The 27,915-nt window shown below is 37.2% G+C and overlaps 1 protein-coding gene across 3 annotated transcripts in view; it reads left to right on the forward strand.

The window, feature by feature from the left end:
• The first annotated feature begins 2,624 nt into the window (after positions 1–2,624).
• Positions 2,625–27,915, forward strand: part of LOC139147398 (uncharacterized) — a 48,922-nt gene continuing 23,631 nt past the window's right edge. For all 3 annotated transcript variants that reach the window (XR_011555717.1, XM_070718490.1, XM_070718491.1), the window contains exons 1-13: positions 2,625–3,622; positions 3,970–4,028; positions 4,673–4,759; positions 5,159–5,257; positions 6,762–6,881; positions 7,767–7,869; positions 12,884–13,008; positions 13,584–13,755; positions 14,995–15,123; positions 15,651–15,831; positions 24,349–24,458; positions 25,450–25,508; positions 27,707–27,793. Coding sequence is in view for 2 of the 3 variants with exons in the window: in XM_070718490.1 (XP_070574591.1) it covers positions 3,541–3,622; positions 3,970–4,028; positions 4,673–4,759; positions 5,159–5,257; positions 6,762–6,881; positions 7,767–7,869; positions 12,884–13,008; positions 13,584–13,755; positions 14,995–15,123; positions 15,651–15,831; positions 24,349–24,458; positions 25,450–25,508; positions 27,707–27,793 (1,413 nt within the window). In the remaining variant the exon portion in view is untranslated. The remainder of the gene's footprint in view (positions 3,623–3,969; positions 4,029–4,672; positions 4,760–5,158; positions 5,258–6,761; positions 6,882–7,766; positions 7,870–12,883; positions 13,009–13,583; positions 13,756–14,994; positions 15,124–15,650; positions 15,832–24,348; positions 24,459–25,449; positions 25,509–27,706; positions 27,794–27,915) is intronic.

A 27,915-nucleotide genomic window follows, 5' to 3' on the forward strand; every position in this document is an offset into this window, starting at 1 on the left:
GGTTTGGAAATGTCAGCCGCCTAAAATACAATTAAAATACTGTCATAATCATCAAAAAGTTATATTAAAAATCTTTCAGTTTTCATTACTGTCATATTACCATTAATCTTCCTTGCTGGTAATGATTTATTTCCTAATATTTCCGAGAAATTACACTACATGAAAACCCTATAATACTTACTGTATTAACATGGATTATTGCTGTATTTTAGCTGAAGAGTGCATATACAGATGAATACAGTCAAGAATTCATTTTTTTGTATTCAGCAAGCCTGTATTCACGTGGATTCATGTGAATTCACGTGAATTATACTATAATACAGGCAACTCATTAATGTGAATTTATCTGAATTATTGGGTTTTCATGCAGTGAAATTAGCGTCCTTGGATAAATTCCACTCGAAAACAATAGTGGTGCCACAATAAACCAACACGGGAGGGACAGCTCGTTTATTCACTAAAAAAGTTAACTCTGTAACTTAAACTTATCTTGAAGGGAAATCTGCATACTACCTCCATCTTCTCATTATTATCAAACCACGGAGTTAGTTTGAAACTATAGAATAATAGTATGCTGCGCACAGGTATAGTATTGTATAGTCATAGTATATTATATACTATATCATAGTATTGTATGTCATTTTATTGTGTTCTATATGGCATCGGTAACCGACATAGCCACGATATTGTATAAATGGACCTGGCACTCTAACTCAAAAAACATGAACTGAGTTACTCACAGACAGAGACAAACTCTGGCAGACACACTCGCAGACATAAACCTTTGAGCCCCAATTGTGACAAGATGAGATGCCTGCCATGGAAGGATGAAATGTTGTGTGGAACATTTTGGGGTATAGAGAAACGGGTTGGTGTATCACGATATCACATGGTGGGGAAGAAACTGATCAAATGAGAAACTACGTGATGTTTATAAATAAGTAGAAAAAAATTACTAAATTGCCACTCTCACTCACTTCAGTAATTGTCCATAGGTAGAATGATTTGACAAAAACATCACTCAATGAAATGATGTGTCTAAAAACTTCAAATGCTTGGCGTTGTAAACCAGTTAATTAAATGATCAGATTCCTTATATATCTTCTCTCACGAAATTTGATGATTTGAATATTACCTCACTTTGCAACAGATTTGCCATTCTATGTGAAAGGGTTGATAAGACCTTTCAGGGATACCGTACACGATTTTAAAACCTACTTGACGGATAGTTTTGTTTGTTTTAATGTTTTAAACATATTATTTGTGATATTATACTACTCTTGGCCACGTAACACTTGACTTGGCGTTCATTTAATCCCTTAAATGAACTGCAGTCCAATTGATCTCACGCAAATTTGCAAACCTGCACACTTTTATCCATATAATTAATAGTAAACCCAACACTTGCCTCAATAGAAATCACAAGTATATCTAAAGAGGTGTTGGTTTCATTTATGGAAAGAAGAATTAAAGTGTTGCGGTGCATTAGTCTGTATCCGAATAGGAAATGCATCACAGTTAGTTGCGTAATACTAGTTAGCATTAGTTTGCATTAGTTTGCATAATTCATCATCTTTTTTTAAACTAAAGCTTCTATTTTAAAAATGCAACCGAAAACATTAACTGCTTCAATGTCCGCAATAAAAGCAGGCACGACTGTACATCTTTCACTACTTCTCACTCAAGAACAAGTTTACGTTGATTTTAAAGAGGATCCAAGGAGTCCCATAATGCAATGCCTAATATGTCTTGCTATACGTGAATGCTAAATTATAGTTAACTTATCTACGCTACCTTGCTCGTCAAAACGTGGTCGTTCATGCACATTTTCGGTTTTAAAATCTTCTTGCAAATCTTGCCCTGCGGAGACAATATGAAACTGGAAAATGTTAAATTTGAACTCTAGCACTGTTATGTTCGCTTGTCCAAATGTCAGAAAAGTACATTACATTCAAACTTCATTAGAGCTTCGACTCAAAAGAAATAGAGAAATGTCCACGTGTACAGATAATCAATGCAACAAGGTCTGATATTTTAACTGATCGACCCGAATAAGGGTATAACTCATAGCCAATACATTAAAATATACATCTTGAAAATGGGGTAAATATCGATAATAATGCCTTTTTCAATTTTTTTAGTCCCTCTCGGATGCACTAGTGTCGTTTGCTCTGGCTGACTAGTGCTCAGCAGTCCTTTCCAATATGCTGCAGTGTGCAGTAGTGCGTTGTTTACAACATGGCTCGCTTCGTTGATGTAGGTGAAACGGAAGTCAATACACTTGAAAATTCGAGAAATAAAAAGAATAAGTCGCAACAAACCAAATGGGAAGTACGATTAATAAGAGGTAAATTTGTGAATTTTTTTTAATTCTTCGGCGACTAAAACAAGTGGAAAATACTGCTAGTCACTGCAACGCGACATGACAGTTAGTTTTGACTGCCGGTGTTCATATGTTGCATTTTTGCTTCAATTAATGTAAATTAATTAGCTGTTCACAACTAGTTTACACGCATAGCAGATTCACCAGAAATAAACAAAAATGAAACAAAACCGAAACAAAAATTTTCAATTTAGAATCACTTTTTGTAATGTTTTATTGTTTCTTTTGCTCTAGAATGGCTTGATTACAAGCACTTCCTGTTAAATTTGAAGGACCTCCCAATTCAACTCGCTGAACTACTTCGAGAATTCTATGCGTCAGCTCGAAGACAAGATGGTGAATTGTACGGCAAATCCTCATTGTCTGGTTTGCGAGCATCAATTCATCGCCACATTACAGGCCCCCATACCACCGAAGGCAAATATCATGCACGACAGGGAGTTTCAAGTGGCGAACTACGTGTTTCGTAGCGTGGCCAAGACCATGAACAAATGGCAAATAACCGAAATCGCACAAAGCGCTGTGGTGGCTTGAAAACACTATCGATGTTTAATTGCACACGACTTTGATGTTACACTTTGGGAGAAGAGGTCGCGAAGGTCGGAGAAGTTTGACCAAATCATTTTTCGCTACCGAAAGGGACGACAACGTGCACGATAAGTCAAGTATACTTTCAACGAGAAAGTAAAAAACCACGCAGGCAATGCAAACAACTACACTTGTAACACACGGATGAATGTCACAAGCACAGACCGTTGTCCAGTGCATCTTTTGAAAAATATGTCAGCTTACTTCATCTTAGCAATACATCCCTACTCAAGCAAACTTGACACTCTATTACGTACTCTGCTTTTGCCTCGTACATTATGTCATGCAAAGTTTGCCTTCGACTATTATGGGCCGGAAGGGGTACATTATTGCTTAAGTACAGTAAAGTTGCTATCGAAAAGAATGAAAAGCATTGCATTAAACACAAGCGTCCCGTTGACTTTTGTACAGTTATTGTAGGTAAAACTGACACATGACTGGAAATTCCAGTTTCTGTTTGCATCTGGTCACATGTTATACGCCTACTTCCGGGTGCACGGAACGTATATTATCCTCACTTAAATTTGGCAGAAGCCAAACGAAGCATACGCCTTCATAAGTGGTCCATTATGCAGCCGGTCCGACAAGAAATATGTTACCAGGAAAGACGCATTTTATATGTATATTTTCTTATCAGATTATTGGTTGGAGGTAAGTATACGTGAAGCGTGCCTCGTCACTGATACTGGCCGTATGAAAGTCATCAAGGTCGTCGTCACTCAGGGTGGTAGTCTATTTAAAGGTCCACCTTAGCACAAAGAATGCAACCATTGAATATATTATAGTGAATCCGCTAGATGAATGGATTGAACGTTTGAGTTCGAATCCGATCGAAAATTTACTGAACTAACGTACATGCATAATCACATTAACACTTTAGATTATGCTGACATATTGTTATCAAAATGTCTTTCCTGTAAATTGGCTAACAACTCTCTCTCTCTCTCTCTCTCTCTCTCTCTCTCTCTCTCTCTCTCTCTCTCTCTCTCACACCGAAGTCTGTTCGACGCCTTATGAATACGATGCTACTCTTACCTTCACTGTCAGCATACAGGAAGTAAGTGACTTCTGAATTATTCGTGTGTCTTAACGGCAGAGGAAGGTTAAAGTAACGGTAAATTTATATCTCTTTGACTCATGCTCCTAAAGGTTAGTTTTGTTTCGGATGCCTTGGGTAAGATTACCCAATTTTCTATACGGAAGTGAAAACAGATATTGCTTCGTGAAATACGGCATTGCTTCCGTTTACTATTTTGAGAACGCTGTCGGGGTTTCCTGCTTTGTCAGCGTGAAAATTAGTGCTTATTTCCTCGTTCCACGTTACTTTAACCTTGCAGTACGGGTGCAGTAAGAAAATGCCAATGATTTGCGTTTGTCGCAGAGTCAGCACTTCCCTATGAATATATTAATTGCCATGCATGCTGATTTAGCGTGTTTTCTTAGCTCTTATTGTTTAATCATCGCCAATTAATTTAGGGCATCTCTCTCTCTCTCTCTCTCTCTCTCTCTCTCTCTCTCTCTCTCTCTCTCTCTCTCTTAATACAAAAATGCAATTGACATATTACGACTGACAAACCATACAACCAAGAATCGATTTTGACTTTAACCCCGTTCCTAACTTTGATGAAGGTCTAAAGCGCACAAAATACACAAATATTCAAAAATATGATGGATAACGGTATTTTCCTGTCTGGCTTGCAGAGTGCAAGGCCTGGTGAGGAAGTGTATAATTTTCAGGACACTCTGGAAAGTGACGTATATTCATTCCATATTCTTTCAGGAAACAAGGTAACACAAGAAAATGTCTTGAATATTTTCATAAGGCCTTATACCAGTCGAATACCGAAAATTAATTTCCACCAGTTACAAAAATGGAGTTTTGGAAGAAGCGTTATAGACTACGTTAGGTTGATGGTGCACACTCAAACTATTTCAAATATTGAACAGAAATTAGAAAAATGAAATGTCGAACAGACACTACCATACGATCATAGGAACAAAAACTGAATCAGCCAAACTTGGCGGGAAGTTAATTTACCTACGGAAATTTGAAGGTCTTCTCTATGCCGCATGAAGCACAGACAGTTGTTATCAGAAAAGGAATAGATTAATTACTATATTCACCAACAATGACTTTTCATTTGTCAATTCGTAGACATAGTTATATTCATTAATTCCTTTCCGTAGGACGAGAGATTTGAGATGAAGCCCAACGGCATGCTGGTCACACGTGGCTTTTTAGACTATGATATTGAAACTCATTACAAGCTACATGTTTCATTCACGGTAAGGAAAATATTCAACTCAAAGTACTGCACTTTTAGCATCGACGTAAGGCTATACATTTGCGGATAAGTAAGTAGATCTCTATTTGTGTTTTCATTGTTAACTTCCACACAGTGGTCGGAGTATCTTTACACGAAATGCAAATGTGTTTCGTAAAATTATTAGTTTTATCTTCCGGGTGCACTTATGTTCATAAATATGGGTCGTGACAAAGGGTGAAACATGTACGCATCTAAAGACATAAATATTAGTCAAGCTTAAGGGGTCTGCCTCTCTGCAAAAATGTACAGCCAAAAGCGTTTGCCGGAGCTGTAATAAGGAGTCGGATATAAGTTTATTGAAGGTTGCGGTATTCAAGAGAATAGTCGAGTCTTCTATTCCAACTGAAAATATTGGAGTTATACCAATGTTTGTTATGTGAGAACGTTTACAAGATGATAAGGCAGCCATTCTACAAAGCTGATTGAAAATATCTATCTATCTATCTATCTATCTATCTATCTATCTATCTATCTATCTATCTATCTATCTATCACTTCAAGTGCAAAGTAATAACATGTTATCTAAGTTTCATGCTTCATGCAAACTTCAGACAAAGAAAATAGGACTGTTACGTCTGCACTCTCATTTATATGATTGGGACGTACCATTCTATTTCTAGTTATTATTTATATTTGATATATAATATTTGTTTTGGTGGCGACAATTTCTGTTTCAAAATGTTTCCAACAAAACAAATATTATTTATCAGGATGTATGAAGCTTAAGTAACTGACATAATTACTTTGTACTTTAAGTAATTTGTGTTATTACTTATAACGCTCTGCTTTTATATATATATATATATATATATATATATATATATATATATATATATATATATATATATATATATATATATATATATATATATATAAGAAACTGTATGAATTCAGGTGATCCCTAGTGGAGCATGGAGTGGGGTGAAGATAGAAGAAACTTGGGTTGACACACACTTCCACACCTGGTTGTTAGGTTCCAAACGTATTTATTATACCTCAAACACAACGTTTCGCTCGAAATTTAGAGCTTCTTCAGGTAATAAGTAATAAGCTTCTTCGGGCTCCAATTTCCAGCTCTCGGCGTAGGTCCAGACAATTTTGACCGTACTCACAACCTCGAGAAAACACCTGAAGAAGCTCTAAATTTAGAGCGAAACGTTGTGTCTGAGGTATAATAAATACGTTTGGAACCTAACAACCAGGTGTGGTAGTGTGTGCCAATATAAACGTTGTGTCTGAGGTATAATAAATACGTTTGGAACCTAACAACCAGGTGTGGTAGTGTGTGCCAATATAAACAAATTTTCTTCCATCAACGCCCTTATTGAAGTAATTTTAATGTACTTCCTGTTTACGGATATCTGCTAGACTAACATGTAAGGTGTCCCGCGGGACCTAAATACCGAATGGGAAACAACCAAGAATTTGCAGCTGTCATTTTCTTTTGACTTTATCTGTAACAGGACACTATAAGTGTTAATGAGGCGACTTTGACGGTGACTCTACTAGAAGAAAGCGATTGGCCACCATTTTACAACTCAACGTGTGAAACTCCAGCTTACACAGGCCTTCCTAAAAGCCCTGTAGGTGACTATTAATTGTGCTTTGCGCTGAACACCAAGATTGATAATTTTCAGCAGTGAAAATTGTATAAAACTCATATACTTAATCATTATTACAAACGATGTTCCCTATCTTGCTTGGTCACATCTAAATTACAGTGAATTGCAAAACAGCTTGGAATTACACCATGCTTGGCTGATAAGAAAAACGTTTCTGGCGATAGAAAATGACGCCAACTGCGTTTATTACAAACTTTCTCTTTCGATAAATTTCGAAATAATTTAACCCAATTCGACGTTCACTGTGCTACAGTCAACATCGTCAGTGTTGCCGCGCTCCAAGTGAAAAACTCACCCGTGCACTCCATGTTTGAACATTTTCATTGCCTTTATTTCATTTCCTGATTATGAAACTGCAAAGAACGATAATAACAGGTTTTACTCTTTACAGTGTGTACGGGTAGGTGCAACGATTGGTATTTCCTACAGTTAGAACAGTGGACGTCGTATTGGGATAAATTGTTGCAAAATCTGTCAAAGGAGAACACGTGTAAATGATATAGCTGGCGTTATTTTCTATCGCCAGAAACGTTTTTTCTAATCACCCTAGCATGTTGTAATTCCAAGCTATTTTAATATTCGCTGAAATACCGGCCAAGCAATAATTTAAAAGTGCCGTGCATTCCAAATTTTGGTCCAGGGCCCGTCTCTTACTCATAACTGTGGTAATTGTTATACATTTTTTGCCTTACAGTGTGACATGAAATAAGATGAATATTTTAAAAGTTATAAAATAATGAGCATTTATAGAATATTATTGTTGACATTGTTTTTTTTAATTAAGCTTATTTTAAGCAGGAAAGCATACCATAAAATCACATAACTTTCGCAATAATTTCTTTGCAGATTGATTATTCCCTGTTCGATATACAGGCAGTTATTGGCGAAATGAAAGCAAATATTAGATTAAGAGATCTGATTCGGGAATCAAATACCGACAATGGCCACTGTAAGTAAATCTTAATCTATCATCAATAATGATCAATTGAATACCAATCATACATCGATACGAATGAAGTAGTTTCTCGAACGGATTTGAACTCCCAATGGCATTTAGTCGCTTTGTGAAAACTTGCCGGTCAATACTGCTCGGCTGAGTCTCCACCATCTAACAGAGCTCAGTTTTTAAGAGTTTTCAGACAAGGCCAAGCTGTCAACGTCAAGACGCACTGCTACTTGCATGCTATCATACACAGAATAAGATTTAATCAAACGAATGAAGATGTCACAAAACTGCATAGAAGCTAGGAATCGTCAGTTGTTTGATAATAAGGCCACAAAAATGTCATTAAAAGCACGACAAATCATTTAATAGGTTTGAATATATTACTGGTTATCATATGCCAGCCGGAAAACCTATAAGCTAAACTTTCCGATAAAAAATCCATGACAACCACTTTTTCGCATCGTCTAATTGTATGTATTGAAACACTAAATATAGACTGAATACATCGTTCCTAGATACTTCATCAGAGAACAGAGTAGGATAAACTCTAACTAATAATGCAAGGCTGTCATTTTCCTTGTTACTTAACTATATGAATTTAATCAGATGTAACCTTTGTGCGATCAATATTTTTCTATTTGTCTCTTAAAAGTCCGTAATATAATTGCATTCTGGGTATTCACTGTTATACCAACAATGCAATAAATCAGTTGATCACACTGTCTTTTATCACGGACATTGAACATAAATACTTACCCAGAAGTTATGACTGTATCAAATTATCCTTTATCTGTCGTATGCTACTTTATGTGAGCAATACAGAATATCAGTAAGGAGATCATTTGAATAAAGGACTATCATAATTTCAAATCAATTGAAAAATGAGCGGACTTTGTCTTGGTATAATGTAATGCAAAGAACAATATGTCGAGGTTAGAAAACAACTAGAAAGTATTTGCAAGCAAGCGGAAGAAAAGAGATGTGTGACGAAGATTGGTGCAGAATGAAAGAGTGCTTGGGATTTTAATATGCAAGCACGTACCTATAGTGAGGGCTGATACAACAACAGAATACAACTAAAAGCAAGGCAGTCCAGGGAATTACAGTACACAGATTACAAATGCCTACATGTACGGTAAAAACGCAACAGATACATACGGGGGCGACAACGCACGGAAATGTATATCAGACGAGAGGAGACATCGGACCTAGGCCGTTGAACTTGAAAACCGAGGCCACATGTATTTTCATTTGATTAAAAGAAATTAACGCTTCATCTGTTAAGAGTTTTTACCTCTGACTAAAACAATTTTCATTGCTATGTCGCTGATTTCACAGGATATTGATCGTTTGATCTTCGAAAGTTGAGTTGCTTTTACGTGCAGCCAACGCATGCTGGTGCGGTGACAGACAGTGTGTTACCGGCGTTACACGGCCTCCCACCACAGCCCTGCAGACTGATATAGAAAAAACCGCTAATGGCTCCTCAGAAATACGGCGGGCAGTTTCTCCGCCGAAACAGCCGATTTTGAATCCAAATTTTGCATTGATCTACTTTTCTCTCTCTATGCGAGGGAAGCGTTCGTATCCGCCGCCATTGTTAATCTCATTCAACCCATGAGCACTCGGGCGAAAACCAGCGTGAGTTTATACCATAGGAAGGCGTATAACGTAACAGTATAGCGCCACGTACGGCGAGTATTTAGAGAAAAATAAAAATCAAAAAGCAGCAAAAAAACAAAGCGCAAGCTAGAATTATTAAGAAAGAAAGAAAGAAAGAAAGAAAGAAAGAAAGAAGGAAAGTGAGCAAAAACTAACAGTTCCAGAGCTGGTCTCTGGAACTAATAAATGGCAAAACATTAAAATCGTCACATGGAAATTATGATAGCAATAAACATAACTGATACACAAGAGCATTTTGTAGCACCTGTGCAATATTCAAAGCTGTGAAATTTAAAGGGATAGTAGCTGTAACTTTTGACCATTTTTTCGGCCCGAACACATGATAAAAACCAAGCTAGGTTATATCTATCCCTTCCTAATTGTCGATTGACAAGGAAATAAGTCGAAACTAACACCCGATTGTGAATAACGAACGGTAATAAAACTGTAGCTGGCCTGCGCTTGTGTTTACAAAATGTTAGGCGATCATGTGGTATGGAGCACAAGGAGTGATGATATCACTAGCCACGCGAGAGCGGGATTTTAAACGTGATCACTGTAACAATGGAGACGGAGAGCGTCGTAATTAATACATATTTATATCCAACTTACGCACATGTGTTTTGATTGTGATGTACGTCCACTGTTCGTTTGAATCTGGAGTGCTATTTGTTCAAACTTTTTTTCTGTTGCTTGGGTATGAGAATGCTTTTTAAGTTTCAAGTAGTGATGCATTAGGTCACAGTAAAAAAAGGTAATTTTGGCTCGGTGCATTAGCCGGACCCGGCATCGGCAGTCGGTGCATCGCCCGAGCCAGCGGTAGGGCCCGAGACGAATGTCACTGCGTCAAAAACCCGAAACGTCGAGCATTTTTCCACAAGGTATTCATTACCAAAGTTTAAAACTAGTGCATTCATAATTCGGCCAGTTTGCTTTGTCATTTATCGGCAAACAAGTCAACTAGTTCAATGTAAAGGTGACGATGCGATGCTGTACTTCAAGTTAACGTAATTTTGAACGGTTTCACTTACACTTGGGCCCGCGGACACCAGTTGTGTAGGTACGATTGACCATGGAGGTAGAAGGAGAGAAGGCCTTCTCTCTTTCTACCTCCATGGTTTGACGTTGACCTACATGATTCACAGGAATTACTGCTGAAGTCACTACTTCATTCAAAACGTAAAAACAAAGCCCCTACCGCCAGCACGTCTGATTCTCTGGATTTACTTACCGGTTTACTAGACTTGGTTCAAGTGCGTCATTCGTAAACGTGTGAGTTTGGTGAACGCTTGGAATTCGATGATTTGTGTTCTGTTTTCATATGAAACCTGTGAGTAGGATTATGTGAACGCGTTCAGTGGGGTGACACGAGGTGTGAGAAGCGTATAGTCAGTGGGGGAATGGACTTTTAAAAAACTAACACCAGTGGCCTACGAAAAATTCACCGATGAGAATATTGCTTATTGTGATAAATATGTGATTTTCTTTCTGAACAACACCCAAATAAAATCCGGTTCTTTGACTTCCAGTTCTTGCATATTTCACAATGTCCTAGTCAAGGTTTTCGAGCCATGCTTATAGTTATTTCTCCCGCGGCGTGTCGATATTCTGTTCCGGTAAATCCTAGCTGTTCATCGTCGCACAATTTTACAATTTTCCAAAGATGAACGACAGAATGGCCGTCGGCCGCGCCAGTCGACAGGACCACAATGTCTGAACAACGTCTGAGAAATGGGTTGATCTTGAAATTTCGAGGTCAAAATTGGAATTGCTTTGGCGGTGAACTTCGCTATTTCGCGCCACGATCTTTTGAGTTTGGCGGGTTTATGTTTTCACTTGACAAGTTGAGTGACAGCAAGGAATATTTCGCGGTATAGACGCGCTCGCGGCTGGGCCTTTGTTTGGACGTGACGTTTTGAACCTATCAGTGATTTCAGCAGTATTTTTGAGCAAAATTTTGGTGGTACTTGTAGTTGAGTCATTACATTTGCTAACTCTGGTTACGTTTCCTAAATATCAAACCAATAAATTTTAACATGCCAAGTTGTTTCTTCTACAGTGACCACAATAAGTACAGTGAGCAGTGACAGTTCGCGAGCTCGGACGCGGGGCCCGGGTCACACCATCAATTATCGTTCAGTGTAGCCTACAGCCGTCGACGTCCGCGATGTGTCCGGGCTGTTTTATCTGCTTATTTTACTGAAAGAGTGTTTGCATTTTGGCTAATAACTCTGAAAGGCGCTTTCATACTTTAGACATCTCCATCGACAGTATTGCCCATTTCAGTCTATTTTTAAATGCATGTTTATTGTTTGTTTGTTTTATGGGGAGCATTCTTATAAAATTTTCATTCGTCGCGAGCACCACCACTGAATATGACAACATACAACACAAGTGTGCATGCATGGTTACAGAAATAAGATTATTTCGCAAATGAGAAAAAGACAACATAACTGCAAACTATAAGTCATGCGAAGAATTTATCTACATAAGTTACGAAATTTTACCCAGTTACCCGCAACTCAATTTGGTCTCTCACGTTTGTAAATTTTCAGTGATTTTCGTAATGTTCAAGGGTCATGACTGTGAAGGCTAACATAAACATTTTACATCGCATAGCCACACAGTGGTGGACATGTGAATGTGCATCCTTGTTTAGACATGATAAGGATCGGATATTGCCAAACTGTCAGTTATATTTCCAGCTGTCAATGTGAATGACAGTCGACCCACTGTACTGGTCGCTTGCGCTGCGCGCTGTAGTGTGGAGGCCATGTTGTACCAGAGTTGATCTGTGCGGTACTTCTCTTGCACATGCGTACAAAGTCGATTACGTTGCACTCCGTGTGTCAACATCGTTGAATTTCTATCCGTTAAGAAGTTCACTTCGTCAATATTCTTTATCACAGGGAATTGATACACGTTACGTACTGAGGTCAATTAGTAGGTGATTCTTCATGATTCACTTTGCTTATTCATGTGAATAGTTCGGGACATGCAACAAAAATAGTGACAATATTCTCAAAAGTTACAGCTACTATCCCCTTAAGTCACTCTCTCACAAAAGAACCTGTAAAAATCGTCAATAATTTATCATTGTCGACCATAAAAGTGCTGTAGCAGTTTAAAATCACAATTTTGAAATCTCGCTGACGTACATAACACTACTCAACTAATTGCACATGTCAGTGTCAGCCTTTCATAGTGATCGTTGTGCTGTTGACAAGTCTTAAATGTTTCCAATTCGATGATGTATCATCGCATGGAAAACATCAGCCCCCTTTATCCTAGCTAAATACAATGTGAGTAATCATACTCAACAAGTAATCATGTTAACATATTTTAATTATAAAAGGTGGCATCCACGTCTTCATTGATGTAATTTTCCCGTTATCAGCCATTTGCGATGTACCATACACACTCAGCCAACAAGAGGGACCAGCACTTCCAGAAATTAAACTGAAATTCTACAATGGCAGGGTACGTAACATTTTTAGGGATCTCGCCGTGCACTGTTTTTCTTTAAATCTAAAATATGAAAAATATTGCTTAGTGAATACAAAGAAGTGGTTTCTTTCGCATGCAAACTTCAACAATTGACATATACATAAATAAGTAAATTTGAGTAAAAGATCTGATCATGGATCAATATTGTAATAAGAAAAGAGATTTTCATATACGCAATAAGCAAGAGCAACATTTATTTTTCTAATTCATATAAAACTCACCGGATATATGTCAAAAACATAACTATATGAATGTAATCAGTTGTAACCTTTGTGCGATCAATATTTATTCTCTTTGCCTCTTAAAAGTCCGTAATATAATTGCAATCTGGGTATTCACTGTTTTAAAAACAATGCCATAAATCAGTTGATCATACGTGACAATGATATATATATATATATATAGAGAGAGAGAGAGAGAGAGAGAGAGAGAGAGAGAGAGAGAGAGAGCCCACCCAAATGAGATATCAAACTTTCTATTCGCCGTCATTGGTGTTGGTTTAAGAAAGAATGAGACTACATCACTTACTCATGTCTGCTTTTCCCCAGGATACGTTCCCAGGGAGATTTGCCCAGAGTACACTGGTGCGCTCTGATTGTCTCGGTGAAATTTCGATCCAGCAAAGTTCTACCAGTGCACCTTTAGATGTACGTCTATCTACTGAATCTCCTCTCGAAGCATTTGGCATTATTGCAATTGATTTAAAAGTAGTCAGTCATGGTGAGCTGAATGTTTTTACATTGCCTATACCTCTATTTTCATGTAATACCATTTTATGCCAATTATTCTTGCTAACATTTCATTATTGTTCTTTACAATATTGTTTAACTCACAAAATTAAACGACGAAAACGCTCTTTTGAACAAAAGTAAATGTATACCTTAACATTAATAGCTGTCAACGTCAGCTTTGTTGTTGTTAATCAAGTATATGCTACAGATTGTTTTTGTATGGATATATTTTGGTTCTTCCTATTACGAATTAAAGTACTTAAACATAGAAAACATAACCGCAAGGAAACCTGTTACATGTCAATGAAAATGCAAATTGATAATGAGTCAATACTTTTCCTTAGCTCATTTGTGTCTCCTTTATCTAAAGCGTTGTACACAGAGCAAGGGTCCAAATACTTACTAGCTTTTTGATGAGGTACTGTCGATATAACTACATCAAAAGTGACATAAAATCACATGCTACTCGCAAAATTTGACAAGATTCAATTACTATATGACTGTTTCTTCATCAAGGAAAAGCTGTTATTGGTCTCAATATGGCTCTGCAGCCTGATACATACATTGCACACAAAAATAGTGATTCAAGTATGTGCTTCGCACAATGAACATACTGTTCACTGATGTTTCTGTCGTAGCAATATCAATAATTATCAACAAAGGATATTGAAAATTCGATAACAAAATGTTTGATAGCTGTAAGAGGAACAAGTTTAAGATTGCAAAGATGTCCATGTGCTGATACACCAAAGATTTGAAAAGTCATCTTGTTTCATATTAGGTTGGGCTAGGAATTTAGGCTTAGGAAGGTGAAATTTGTGCTAATCATGTCCATAACAGTCTAGCAATGAGCTTAAATATGAATATTATAAGAAAATCATAAACATGAATTTCAGCCCCTTCTGCCAAATGGGATGTTACGCAGAATTTGGTGAGAGTCGACTCAATTCAACCAATGTTGACATATTGCCATCGATTTCCGTGGAAGTGGTGGAGTAACACTCTATTCAGATAGTATTTCTTTCACTGTGAAACGCCCTAGCATTTTGGTGACAATAACAAAAGATTAGGGCTAGAAGTGCAGGAAAGAAAATTGTGATCATGATGCTAGTGGCCTAGAATAAAGTAAGGAATACCTATACAATGATCTTCATGTTTTTAGCATGATTCTAAAGTCGACATCATTAAAGCCCTTTATTTCTTCCATTGTTATCATTGTGTTTTGTAGGCTGCCCAGAAGGTAAATATGGTATGTTATGTGATAAAGACTGCATATGTCAGAACGGTGCTACTTGCCATGGGTTCAATGGTGCGTGTAAATGCTCTAAAAGATGGACGGGACCTGCTTGTGATATTGGTAAATAAACTTGGTTACTGAGAGTATTAGACCTCTTTACGTTTTTATTTCAGGATTTGAATTAGTTCAAGAACCAACTCAACAGACAGAGAGTCAAAACTGCAATGACATAGCTTTGTTAGTTTACTACCTTTTAACATGTAGCAGTTTAGTCCTGATCACCTACATTTTTTTCTGGATGAGAATTTTTGGAGGAATGTGAATTCTAATCCGATGGAAAAATCACAGACGTATATGTGCAAGTACGGACGAAACGAAAGACACCAATATGCTTCAAGTGAAAATATGGTACTGTCATTCTCAGAAAACGTAAGATGGCAACCAATGTAACCACATCAAAACTTCACTTTTTGTTGTAAGCACATTTATCATGCATAAGTTTCTTGCTATGTGCATTTTTATGGCTTAGAAACAACCTAAAAATATGTTCACTCGTCATAATGCAATGAGTATTGTCAAATTTACCAAGCAAATCATTATATATTTTCCTGATAATACAATGTGCATTTCCTTTGTTGCGCCTTCAGGACATATATGGATACTACCTGCAGGTGCTGAGTTGTCCTACGGCCAAACGTTCAATCTTTCCTGTCATTACAACTTTGAGGTCAAATCTGCATATGCGACAGTCTGGACGTTTTTCAATGGAGTGTCAAGTAGAACTCTAAAGGCTCCATTAGAGCAGGTCTCTCATAAACTGCAGAGCAGGTAGGTCTTTATAAGTTAGGTGGTGCTATCTGATTGGAGAGAGTAATATCACTCTGATAAAATAGTTATTTCGCTTCATGTTGGAGAGGGTAATATCATATTTTACTATTCTATTGCGGAGTTTAGAAGCCCACGTGACTATCACGCTATAGTGATGTGATCATGCGACGGGTACTGGTTCTTCTGACCCCATTTCTGCAGCATGTGGATCCCCTACGAAATTGACGGTCGTTTCTTTGAGTGGGATAAGCCATCACTAAAGTAAGTGGCCACAGGGGGGCCAAAGGGCAATCAGTAGCTTGATGATCATTACGGCCGAAGATAAAATGGCGGCCTTCAGTGTCTTAGCACTGTCGCATTTACATGACATCTGTATCACCCCAATATGTAATAATTAACCCACTATGTAATACTAACCCAATATGTAATAATTAACCCAATATGTAATACTAACCCAATATGTAATAACACTTAACCCAATATGTAATAAAACTAAACTTGGGATATAATACTAAGCAAAATAATACAAAAAAATGCCTAACAACCATCAACAAGTCCCTGTGTAGCCAAAACACTTCAAAACTTTAGGTAAAAGTTGAGACAATTATTGAGATCAGTAAACTTGCAAAAAAGCTAAGAACGCCCAGGTACCCTAATCAAGCCAACGTCGAGCATTTAAATTTAAATTTTAATTGTTCCTTAATTTTCATACAGCGGAAAATACCTGAAAACACACACATTTCTTATAATCATTTAGCAATACGGAAAGAAAAGTTTCACCAATATTGCTAGTTCCTGACCTTACAACAATCAGAAAATGACAGCAATGGTTCAAATTTTTTACTTGTTTGTTTACATGCAGAACGCTTATGACTGTCAACATTCTTAAAACCAAACACAATTTATGGTAAATATGAAAGCGACTACCGATATATTAATATGATGTGTAATATCACAACATTATGGGCAAATAAACGGAAATATTATCCAGACATAAATGTTTCAACAGATTAATAAAGAGAAGAAACTATACATGATAGCTCTGAAAGGCTGAAGTGACCAACTTCGATTGAATGATAATACTGGCCTTTCGTTTATAAGGCTTACTTTATGGGATAGAAAGAAATATTCATTTATCTATTTTTGGCATTCTCTCAAAATATGTGCCCCCACACACTATTTTTTGGGTTAACTCAATATGTAATTAACGATCTATTTTTGGGTTCACTAAATATGTAACAAACCTTCCATTTAATAAAGTCCCCAAAGGAGAATGCATTGAAATTTTATTACATATTGGGTTAACCCAATATGTAATAAAGTCCCGATAGAGAATGCCTGGAAGTTTTATTACATATTGGGTTAACCCAATATGTCATAAAGTCCCCATAGAGAATGCATGGAACTTTTATTAAATATTGGGTTAACCCAATATGTAATAAAGTCCCCATTGAGAATGCATGGAAACCCAATATGTAATAAAGTCCCCATAGAGAACGCATGTAAGTTTTATTACATATTGGGTTAACCGGATATGTAATAAAGTCCCCATAGAGAATGCATGGAAGTTTTATTACATATTGGGTTAACCCAATATGTAATAAAGTCCCCATAGAGAATGCATGGAACTTTTATTAAATATTGGGTTAACCCAATATGTAATAAAGTCCCCATTGAGAATGCATGGAAACCCAATATGTAATAAAGTCCCCATAGAGAACGCATGTAAGTTTTATTACATATTGGGTTAACCGGATATGTAATAAAGTCCCCATTGAGAATGCATGGATACCCAATATGTAATAAAGTCCCCATAAGGAATGCATGGAAGTTTTATTACATATTGGGTTAACCCAATATGTAATAAAGGCACCATTGAGAATGCATTGAAGGTTTATTAAATATTGGGTTAGTATTACATATTGGGTTAATTATCACATATTGGGGTGATACAGCTTCAAATTTGCTAGGAAAATATTCCTATTTCCCATGTCTTTAAATAACGAAATCACCAAACTTTCTTAAAGGCGATGAGCTGTTCGTAAACCCTGTATATGATTAACATTAGTAATATCAATGTTTTGAACAAGCTGATCTTCTAGCAGTCTGAAGTGAAACAGATAATATTGTAGTACAAGTTACAATACCTTTCTCTTCTCTTTTGTATCAATTAACCTAGACTTGACAACTATTGTCCAAGCATTAAAATATCATATAAATACCCCTCTATTGAATAGCGTAGCTAATACTGCCAGACGTATTTACTGCTTGTGACTTTGATAGAGTCACTGTCAGAGTCTGGACCTCCATTAAGGTGTACACTTTAAGTTCTTTTCTCAGTCTTTTTCATTAGTATTCGGTCTGTTGCCTAGAATGGAGTCACGTCCGTTGACGTAGACCAAATTGCCAATGCATCGTTTGTCATCTTCTGTAGTAAAAAAGTATCCATTCATTCATATTATTCATATGTAGCAGTAATTAAAACAGTGTAAACATGACAACCAAAGTCCCCTGTAAGTAGGCCATGTATATTGTGACTTTATTAGTCCACTAGTATAAATGAAATCATTCATGAGATCGAGATTCAACTTCTCAACCTTCTTACAATATCTTGAAAGGCACATGCTATGTTGTTGCCTATACAAGCACAGATATTCACTCCGTATGTTTGAAAGGCCCTTTCAGTTGCATTTCATTCCAAATCTTGACTTTCTCTTATTTATCTTTCCCGTCTAATACATCCTATCTTATGTCTCTTGCACCTTCAAAAAGTAGCTTCTATCCTAACTTTCTACTGATGGCTTCTGATTCTACTGCCAAAGACGCTATTAAACACTTTATTTGCAATACTAGTACTCTCTATCTTCATGCTAAATTTTCAATACCCAGGTTTCCAAAATGTCCACTGTCAGTTTATTCTACTATTAATGATCGTCGAATAGAATCAATGAAACCTTCATTAACTAAATATTCTAATTTATGATCGTGATTGATCTGACTTTTTTTGATGGATCGGATCTGGCCCTGCTGGCAATGCTGACTAAGCCTTCATCACTGCGTCCAGTGACAATACTGCAATTGTAAAAGGGCTTGGAACATCACAGTTATTCACATTGTCATAAAAGTCTTTTCATAACCAATTTCGAAACGTGAGTGGACTTCTTTATCTTTGTTGTGATCTATAGCTCGATCAGTGTTGAATTCAAAATTGCTTGGTAGCAAGTTAAATTCAGAGCTAACAGCCATATTAATTTTCACCTTCATTTCGAAGACATTATCTTTGATAAAGTGCACGTGCAATCTTCTGCTATTACGATCATATCTTCAAGGAGTGATAGAGACTGTGTTTGTGCTATGGCTGTTCCGCCGATGAAATCGAGTACAGTACTTTCGACACTAGCGGACTGACGACTCAGTAAACACAAACAAACTACCTGTCAAGTGAGCAGGAGCACTTGTAGTGAAATAATTACTATGCCACAGAACAAAGCTGATTAACGTGCACTCTTAATCTGCATTACTGAATGGAAATATTTGGACTTTCATATTCGCTTATCTCTAGGATTTTTGTAGTCAAGCAGCGAAAAATCAGCATTTCCTGTATCATTTCCTATTATCAAATCATAAGTGAGTCCTTTTTGGTCCTTCTATGAATTGAAAATCTAATTTGTTACTGCTTCTACGTATTTGAAGTACTGTTATATATACTTCAAAAATTAACGGTTTGTCAAGTACATCAAATACCTTGGATGCAAAAAAACCTAAAAAAACAAAAGGCTCACAAACAACCACAAGGGAAGTTTTCTCCTTCACATATCAGTTGAGCCAGTTATTATCATATTAAAATAATGGCTCTGCCCATGGTATCGGATATGCTCTAGTTGCGTATCAGTTTAAATGTGATATTTTCAACAGCTAGTGACCATTTCATTGGATACGATAACATAGTCGCGGGCACATATATGTATATCATTGGCCTTCATTGCAGTACTTCATTTACACATTCCAATAAAACCAATCTTTCATATTCATGACACAGACAACATTCCCATAGAATTCAGTATTCTGAAACATATATGCAAGTCATCAAACAGAAAGAAATCTGTCCTTCATGAAATGAAGCTCATCAAAGTCAATTTATAAGTACCTTTACTTTGATAAAGTACCTCCTTCCAACATGGTGAACCTCAAGTTTTACAGAGAACATTTTATTTTCAATACATTCTATCTTCATGCTAAATTTTCAATACCAAGGTTTCCAAAAAGTCCACTGTTTTGTTCATTCTACCATTAATGACTGCCGAATAGAATCAATAATGCCTTAATTATAACTGATATTCTAATTTATGATTGTTTCTGATCTGATTTTTTGAATGATAATTTTCTAAAGTGCTGAATATACTCACATGAGGAGCCTTATTTTGTCATTATTCTTGGAAGCTTATCAATCACTTGTGACACCCCCTTTCATTCAGCTAGTGTGTCCATCAGCAAGGTCTGAACCCACTGTGAATTATTCTAATGAAATAAGTCTGATTTCGTATGCTATGCGACTGTTCGGTGCACTTAGGCAGCTCAATAATCAGTTATCAGTGATAAGTTATGATAGTGGTCATCATCCTCGACTTTATTATCAACATCCCTTGAACATATTCCGGAAGTTCAACTAAACGAGGTAAAGACTTCAACTAGTTAAGTGGCTGAGTTGCCTGACGGTCATAGAGCCTTGGGCAGAGGAACGATATGATGAACAAGTTAAATAATTAAAATGTAACGATTGGTCGTAAATATGTGGCAAAATATAGCCGTCAGGAAGATGGATGCTTTAAAGATCTTTATAGCCTGGTTCTGTCAAAATGTTTACCCAGCAGTTGATGTGTTTGAGGATTAAAATTGTTGCTCAGGACGACTTATCAGGTGTGGCTGGGTTTTTGCGAGCGGGTGATAAGTGATTCACTACTGAAAGAAAACTTGGAAGCGGGTGATAAATAATTAAGTACTGAACAAAACCACAGAGGTGTTAATAGGAAAGACGACCTGAAATAATACACACGACCTAATATCAACTGAGATTTTATAAATTAGTGCTAGGATGTGCGTCGCCGACAGTAAGGGTGTTAGAAAAACGCAAGATGAACATGTGATTTTCATTCAAGCTCCTTCTTGTGTAGCGGGTAACATCTGAAAGGTTTTCTTCCGAAGAAAACTAATTCGACGTCCATGATGGCTGCAGCACCTAATCGCTTCCATTTCATGTCTGAAGACGATATAAAGGAAAAAGTGCGTGGAAGAGTGCCCCAAAACACTAGAAGAACCACAAGCTGGAGTGTCCGCGTGTGGAATGAGTGGGCCAAGGCGAGAAATGCTACAGAGGTTTTGGGGAAGCAGCTACGAATTCCCATTGCAGACAATCTGGCAGAGTTTGGCGTTGATGATTTAGATGTCTTCCTGAGCCACTTTGTAATGGAGGTAAGAAACAAAGAAGGTGAACCGTATGCTCCCGACTCTCTCAACTACCTAAGCGCTGGGATACAACGCTATCTCAGAGAAGAGTTTGAACGAGGAGATATCAACATTCTCGATGGCAGTGGTGGTTCATTCAGGAAGTTTCGAGCTGCGCTTGATGCGCGAAGAAAAGACCTGGTACAATCAGGATATGGTATTATTAAAAAACAAGCGCAGCCGATAAGTCTTTGGCAAGAGAAGGTCTTGTGGGGAGAAGGTCTGATGAGTATGGATACATCCACCGGTCTGTCGCATGCCGCTTTCTTCTACACTTGTAAGGCGTTTGGTTTACGCTCAGGCGATGAACACCGAGATTTGCAAGTTGAACAATTTGAGTTTGATCAAGACGAACATGGGCAGTATGTCACATTTTATGGAAGAAGCAGTAAAAACGTAACAGGCGGTTTGAATCAACGCAACGTTCGGCCTAAAGTGTGTCAACAGTATGACATTGAGGAGAACTCTCGTTCAATTTACAAGATTTTGTTCAAGTATTTGCAACACATTCCGCCATCAGGGCCGTTCTACAGAAGACCACTACCAGCGACCGATGATAAGGCCATCAGATTTAGTAATCAGGTGATTGGTAAAAACACTCTTAATCGTTATGTTCCAAGTATGATGGAGGCGGCCAATTTTTCTGGTTTTTACACCAATCACTCCATTAAAGTTACATTGGCAACGTCGCTATATGAAAAGGGAGTTGACGAACAATTAATAATGGAGCGAACTGGTCACCGATCAACAGCTGTGAGATCGTACAAAAGGACAACGTCAGCACAAAAGAAGGAGTTGAGTGGATTAATTGACACGCCATGTGAGAATGCCAACACAGATAAAGGCAGCACTACTCCGGTCAGCAAGAGTCCAATGAAGACACCCGTTAAACAAGCCGTTCAACGAAAACCTGTCGCTTTAACAGCGGTGAGATCGTTCAAACGGACAAAAATTGACGTGTCATGTGAGAGTGCGAGCACCAATAACAATTATGCAGTTAGCAAAATTGAGATGAAGACACCCTTTAAGGTACTTGTTCAACAGATATCTGTCGCTTTACCCAGTCCTGACCTGGCGCAACGACTTCCACCACAACGACCTATATTCAGTCCTCATGGAGCAACACAGCAAAGACAGATTGGTGGCTCACTGACATCTAGAAATGCCGTAAGAAAGAATTTATTTCAAAGGCCGACACCATCAATTTTGACTGGGAAAGGTCAATATTTTTCGTTAAGTAAAGTAAACAGCATTCCATCAGGAAGCGCAAGTGTAACGCCAAATAGCTTTACTGTGCGTAGTGCAAACTACTCAAAGAAGTTCAAGAAACCTCGCGATTCACACAACCGTCATAAGAAATTCCATTACAAGAAAGTGATATTATCATCAGATTCGGATGTCGATTTTGACCTAAACTTTGATTTTTCAGAGTTAGATGATTGATATATGGGTTACAAAAGGATTTCTTGACTCATTGACTGTCAGAGACTCAATGGCATGTTAGGTGGACGGCTATAAGTCGGTCATCACCGGCTTGAAACACATTAGTATTTTGTTTGCAATTTATCCATCGACCGTACGCTCTATGATTTCTTGATTTTTTTTTATGTGTATTTTATTTCATCGTATAAAGTTTTCCATTTCTTGATAATAAAGAATGAACATACTTGATAACCTCTAAGAAGTTGTTATTTTTCATGTGTAGGTGTGTGTGGTTTATGCATGGCAAATTTTTCCCTAAATTTGAAACGTGTCAATGTCATGATGGTCTGATGGGAAAGTTACGTGGCCCGAAAACAAAACTTTTAAAATCTTAAGCAGTGTCACGAGTGATAAACGCAAGATGTGATAAGTCGATGTCATGGTGGTCTGATGGGAAAAATTAGGTTGCCGGAAAACAAAACATTTTAATCGTAAGCACTGTCTGACACGAGTGATAAACGCTAATCCTGGCTTCCTTGGATTCCGCGCGGTCTGACAGGAGTGATAAACGCTAATCCTGGGTTCCCTGTTAGTTCGACGGCTATAAGTAGGTTATCGCCCGCTTGAAACGTAAAACAACTCGGCTCCGCCTCGTTGTTTACGTTTCAAGCGGGCGATAACCTACACTTATCATATACCTACATTCACGTGCCTGTGTAACCTATGGGAGGAAGCCCCCTCAGATCCGTGCATTTTTTTACGTATCACGCCCCGGCCCGGTGCCCAAATATTGGCAAACGCGTGCATTTCTGAACTATCTCGATTCTGGTTACTACGCGCGTTGCTATCCGCAAACGTTCCATTCGTACACAACGCCAGCGCGAGATTTGGAAAACGTCTGCTCGCTCAGATCGTAGTTGCGCGTGGCGACAGTGGAGTCGCGCCGGTAACATCGGCTTTTATTTCTAAATTCTATTGAAATCCTGTGTATACTAAGTGCGTGTCTGTTCAGGATAAATTACAAGAAACTGACATCACGCTTTTGTCCTTCTTACACCGCGGTTTCAGCCTTGATCTCTGTTGGTCACGTAATAGTACGCATATATCTTGCGCGTTCTAGAATTTTGCAGGTAAACAAATGACATCATTATATATGTCAATCCGCGACGGGAAGCGGCCATTGTATTTATGAAAACCTGACACAATCGGCAATGAATTTTTGATATCGCATGCAGTTTTACCTCCTCAACAATATTGAACATTATGTAAACTACATATTTATCATTCCATAAGGTATATGATTAAACCTTTACGGCCCTGATACGGCTTTTACGGCCCTTGGTCGTACGGCGTATGGGCCCTCGCACGCTCGGGCCCTTCCGCCGTACGAAAAGCCGTATCAGGGCCGTAAAGATTATAAAAATATTGAACGCCTCGAACATAATGCGGTCAGCTAAGCATTTGTCATCAAGGCGTGTGTTAGAGAGAAGATGGATGCACAAAAAGTTTTCAAAATTTCCCTTCCCTTTGAATAATAAGAGGTCAGGTACTAGGTATTGATTTTAATCGAAAATCCGTCTTCTCATCTTTCAGTGAACTGACAATCACTCACTTCGATGGAGATCGAGTTGGTACTTACCAATGTTCGGTTACCGATCAAGATGGAGTTCAGTACACTGCTGAAGCTACTGTTACTTATGCAGGTGACTACTTTATATTTGTATATTCAATAACTGACTCTGATATGAAATATGACTGACACAACTGTGTTACACTGGTTTCCTATAGTTTTGCTTGTAGAAAGCAGTCTTTAACATTACATAGTCTCATTTCTACAGTCTGTGATGAATTTAAGTGTGTATGAAGCGGAGATCTTGCCAATGTAAATAGCTGTAGAATAGTCATTGGTGTCTTTTACTTAGCGTCAAGGTTTAGCTAGGCACGCACATTACTTGTAGTGTACGGAGCAAACGTTTTCAAACGTCTGCAGTGAAAAAGCCAATAAATATTTTGAAAGTATAGTTAGCAAAGACAAAATACTGATTTATTGTCGTCAAAACTCCTGCTTTAGAAATAAAAATATTTAGGGAAGAAGAACAGGAAACCTGCATTCAACAGGCTGAATTTTCTGCAGTGTGCTTGCGGTAATGTGTCGTAAACTTTGCCACTGTTAACTAAAGTTAATAGCAGCCCCTTATATTAAGTGCGGTTCCTCTGTGGTCAAATTCCATACAGGTATATCGAGCGTCCCAAAAATGCACGGTCATAACGATTGGTGATAACTGGTAGATTATTGATATGTTTGATGCAAAAAAAACCCAATGAATGAAGAAAGCCATCGCTGATAAATTTCGCTCTGTTGTATCGATTGGATTATAATCGAATATGATCTCATAATGTTAGTAACTAACGACATGAAATTCAAAGGGTATTTCAAAGTTCCAGATCTTTCTAGCGTATTATTGCAACATCACAACGTACTTCTTTATTGTATATTATGGATTGTCATTGACCAAAAACGGCAAAAATTAATTCTAATAACGTGGTACATAAGATGCCTTGTCTTACTTTGTCTTGTGTGTGTGAGTGTTTCTGTGTGTTTCTGTGTTTCAGTGTTTTTCTGTGTGTGTGCATATGTGTGTAAGTATTTATACATTTATGTGTAATTAATAATTATATATTATGCAATTACAGCCTCTTCCAAGCCAGTTGAGGGCGACGCAAACTTTACCTTCACTGTCAGCATACCAGAAGTAAGTAACCCAAAAATTATGTGTTCTTTGAACCACAGAACCAGATATGAACTAAAAATGCTCGCGTGTTTAATTATATATTGCTGTAGTGTCTAAATTTAAAATTTTGCCACATGTTTTCAACTTCATTGAAATTGTTATGATAAACATCATGAACAATATTTACAGCCGATTAATTCTAAAGTTCATTAAGTTTTAAATGTGTAAATAGATGGAATAAAAAAATAAATTTCTTTGACAGCAGTCATATTGTATCACCACTTAATATAACAAATGTAATTGCCTTTGGTCAAGTCCTTTAAGCTATATATGCCAAACTGTGAAAACTCATTAGATATGCAAAGTATAAATTAGCTGACACGAAAATGCGAAATGACTTTCGAGATTTTTTTAACAATGTACACAGCTTGTATTGCAAACTTTGATCAAGTAAATCCTGGTATATATCCCTTACTAGGAAGTTCATGAAATATGCAAATTAGGAATTGGCTGAAGTAAAAATGCTAAGTGACTTTCAAGAATGTTGTATAGAAGTATCTTCAATGTACGTAGGAAGTTTCGTCAGCTTAGGTTACGTCAATTCAGATAAAATACCTAATTAGAAAAGTTCATTAAATATGCAAATTAGGAATTGGCTGAAGTAAAAGTACTTAGTAACTTAATAATGTTGTATCGATGTATCGTCAATGTACATGGTAAGTTTCATCAACTTTAGTCAGGTCAATTCAGATATATCCCTAATTAGAAAAATTCACTGAATATGCAAATTAGGAATTGGCTGAAGTAAAACTGCTTAATGACTTTCAATAATGTTGTTTCGATGTAGCTTCAATGTACATAGCAAGTTTCGTCAACTTTGGTTGAGTCAATTCAGATAAAATGCCTAATTAGAAAAGTTCATTAAATATGCAAATTAGGAATTGGCTGAAGTAAAAATACTTAGTAACTTTCAATAATGTTGTATCGAAGTATCGTCAATGTACATGGTAAGTTTCATCAACTTTAGTTAGGTCAATTCAGATATATCCTTAATTAGGAAAATTCATTGAATATTCAAATTAGGAATTGGCTGAAGTAAAACTGCTTAATGACTTTCAATAATGCTCAATCAAATAATCTTCAATAAACATACCAAGTTTCGTCAATTTCGATCTAGTTAATTCCAATATATATCCCTAGTTCGGAAAGTTTATTAAATATGCAATTAGCAATTATCTTTCACGGCTGATATATCATGGTGTGATCAACATTTGCAGCAAATCTCATCAAATTATGTGCAGTCGTTCTCAATGTATATCCATTTGTTCTAAAATCATTAATTCTGCAAATGAGCAAAAAGTAATCAAGCCACAATCACCAAAAACTTATCCGTTCATGCCGTTTGCAAACTGAATCTATGTACATGATATGATTTTGATCTGATGAACCGTTTTTTGAGATATTGGGCAAACAGACAGGCAGAATGACAGGCAGACTGACAGGCACACTGACTGACATTGCTGCAACATAAGTTCACGTATGTGAACACGTGAGCTAAAATGGTAGAAGTAGTCTCAGTGTAGAATTCAATTGTTCTTTACTTAAGCTCATAAATCGTTGCTGTGATTTCGGCATGTTTGATTAATCATTAACACTGAAGTGATAACAACTATAGCTACACAAAGTCAGTCAAAGCTTCTCTCTACACATACAGGGTTTATAATTATGGTTTGTTGTGTTTACGTTTTAGAACGTAGTCGTATGTAGTCGTATGTTGTCTAGTTTTGAAGGCTTTCAAACTTCAAGTTTGTCCTTGTGAAGAGTAGGAATTTTCGTATTTTTTGCTAACAAAAGTGGGTAAAAAGTTCAATATCAACTCACAGCAACTGTAGATTGCGAGATGCAAAGGGTGTCTAGGTTTGCTTTTCAATACAATCATTTAAACTACGTACCCTGATTACACATAGATACTATTTATTGTCAAGTTGAACGCTTAATGCGATCTATTTCATAATACAGAACGAGCAATGAGAAGCACAGTGTATGTGTGCTATAAAAAGAGACGTTGATAACACACTATTAAAGCACACACCCTTGTGATTATAGCTAACTCGTTATCTTAAACTAAACTCATGACTAATATTTGGGGAAAACGTGTACATAATTGACAAATAATTGCCTGAGTAATGGATTAACAAGATTTTTAAACTGCCTTGTAGAGCTCAAGACGTGGCGAAGAAGTGTTTAATTTTCGAGACGCTTTGGGAAACAACGTACATTCGTTCCAGATTCTGTCGGGAAACAAGGTAAATATGTTGAAATTGATAAGGTTTCACACGATACTTTGAACGTTTGAAATGTCATTGCTTTTATCGACGAGTTCCAAAATAGATTTAGAAAGCAAATCATAGCACGTTTAAGAGTAGAC

The sequence above is a fragment of the Ptychodera flava genome, chromosome 13 (genome assembly GCF_041260155.1).
Source record: "Ptychodera flava strain L36383 chromosome 13, AS_Pfla_20210202, whole genome shotgun sequence".
NCBI lineage: Eukaryota > Metazoa > Hemichordata > Enteropneusta > Ptychoderidae > Ptychodera > Ptychodera flava.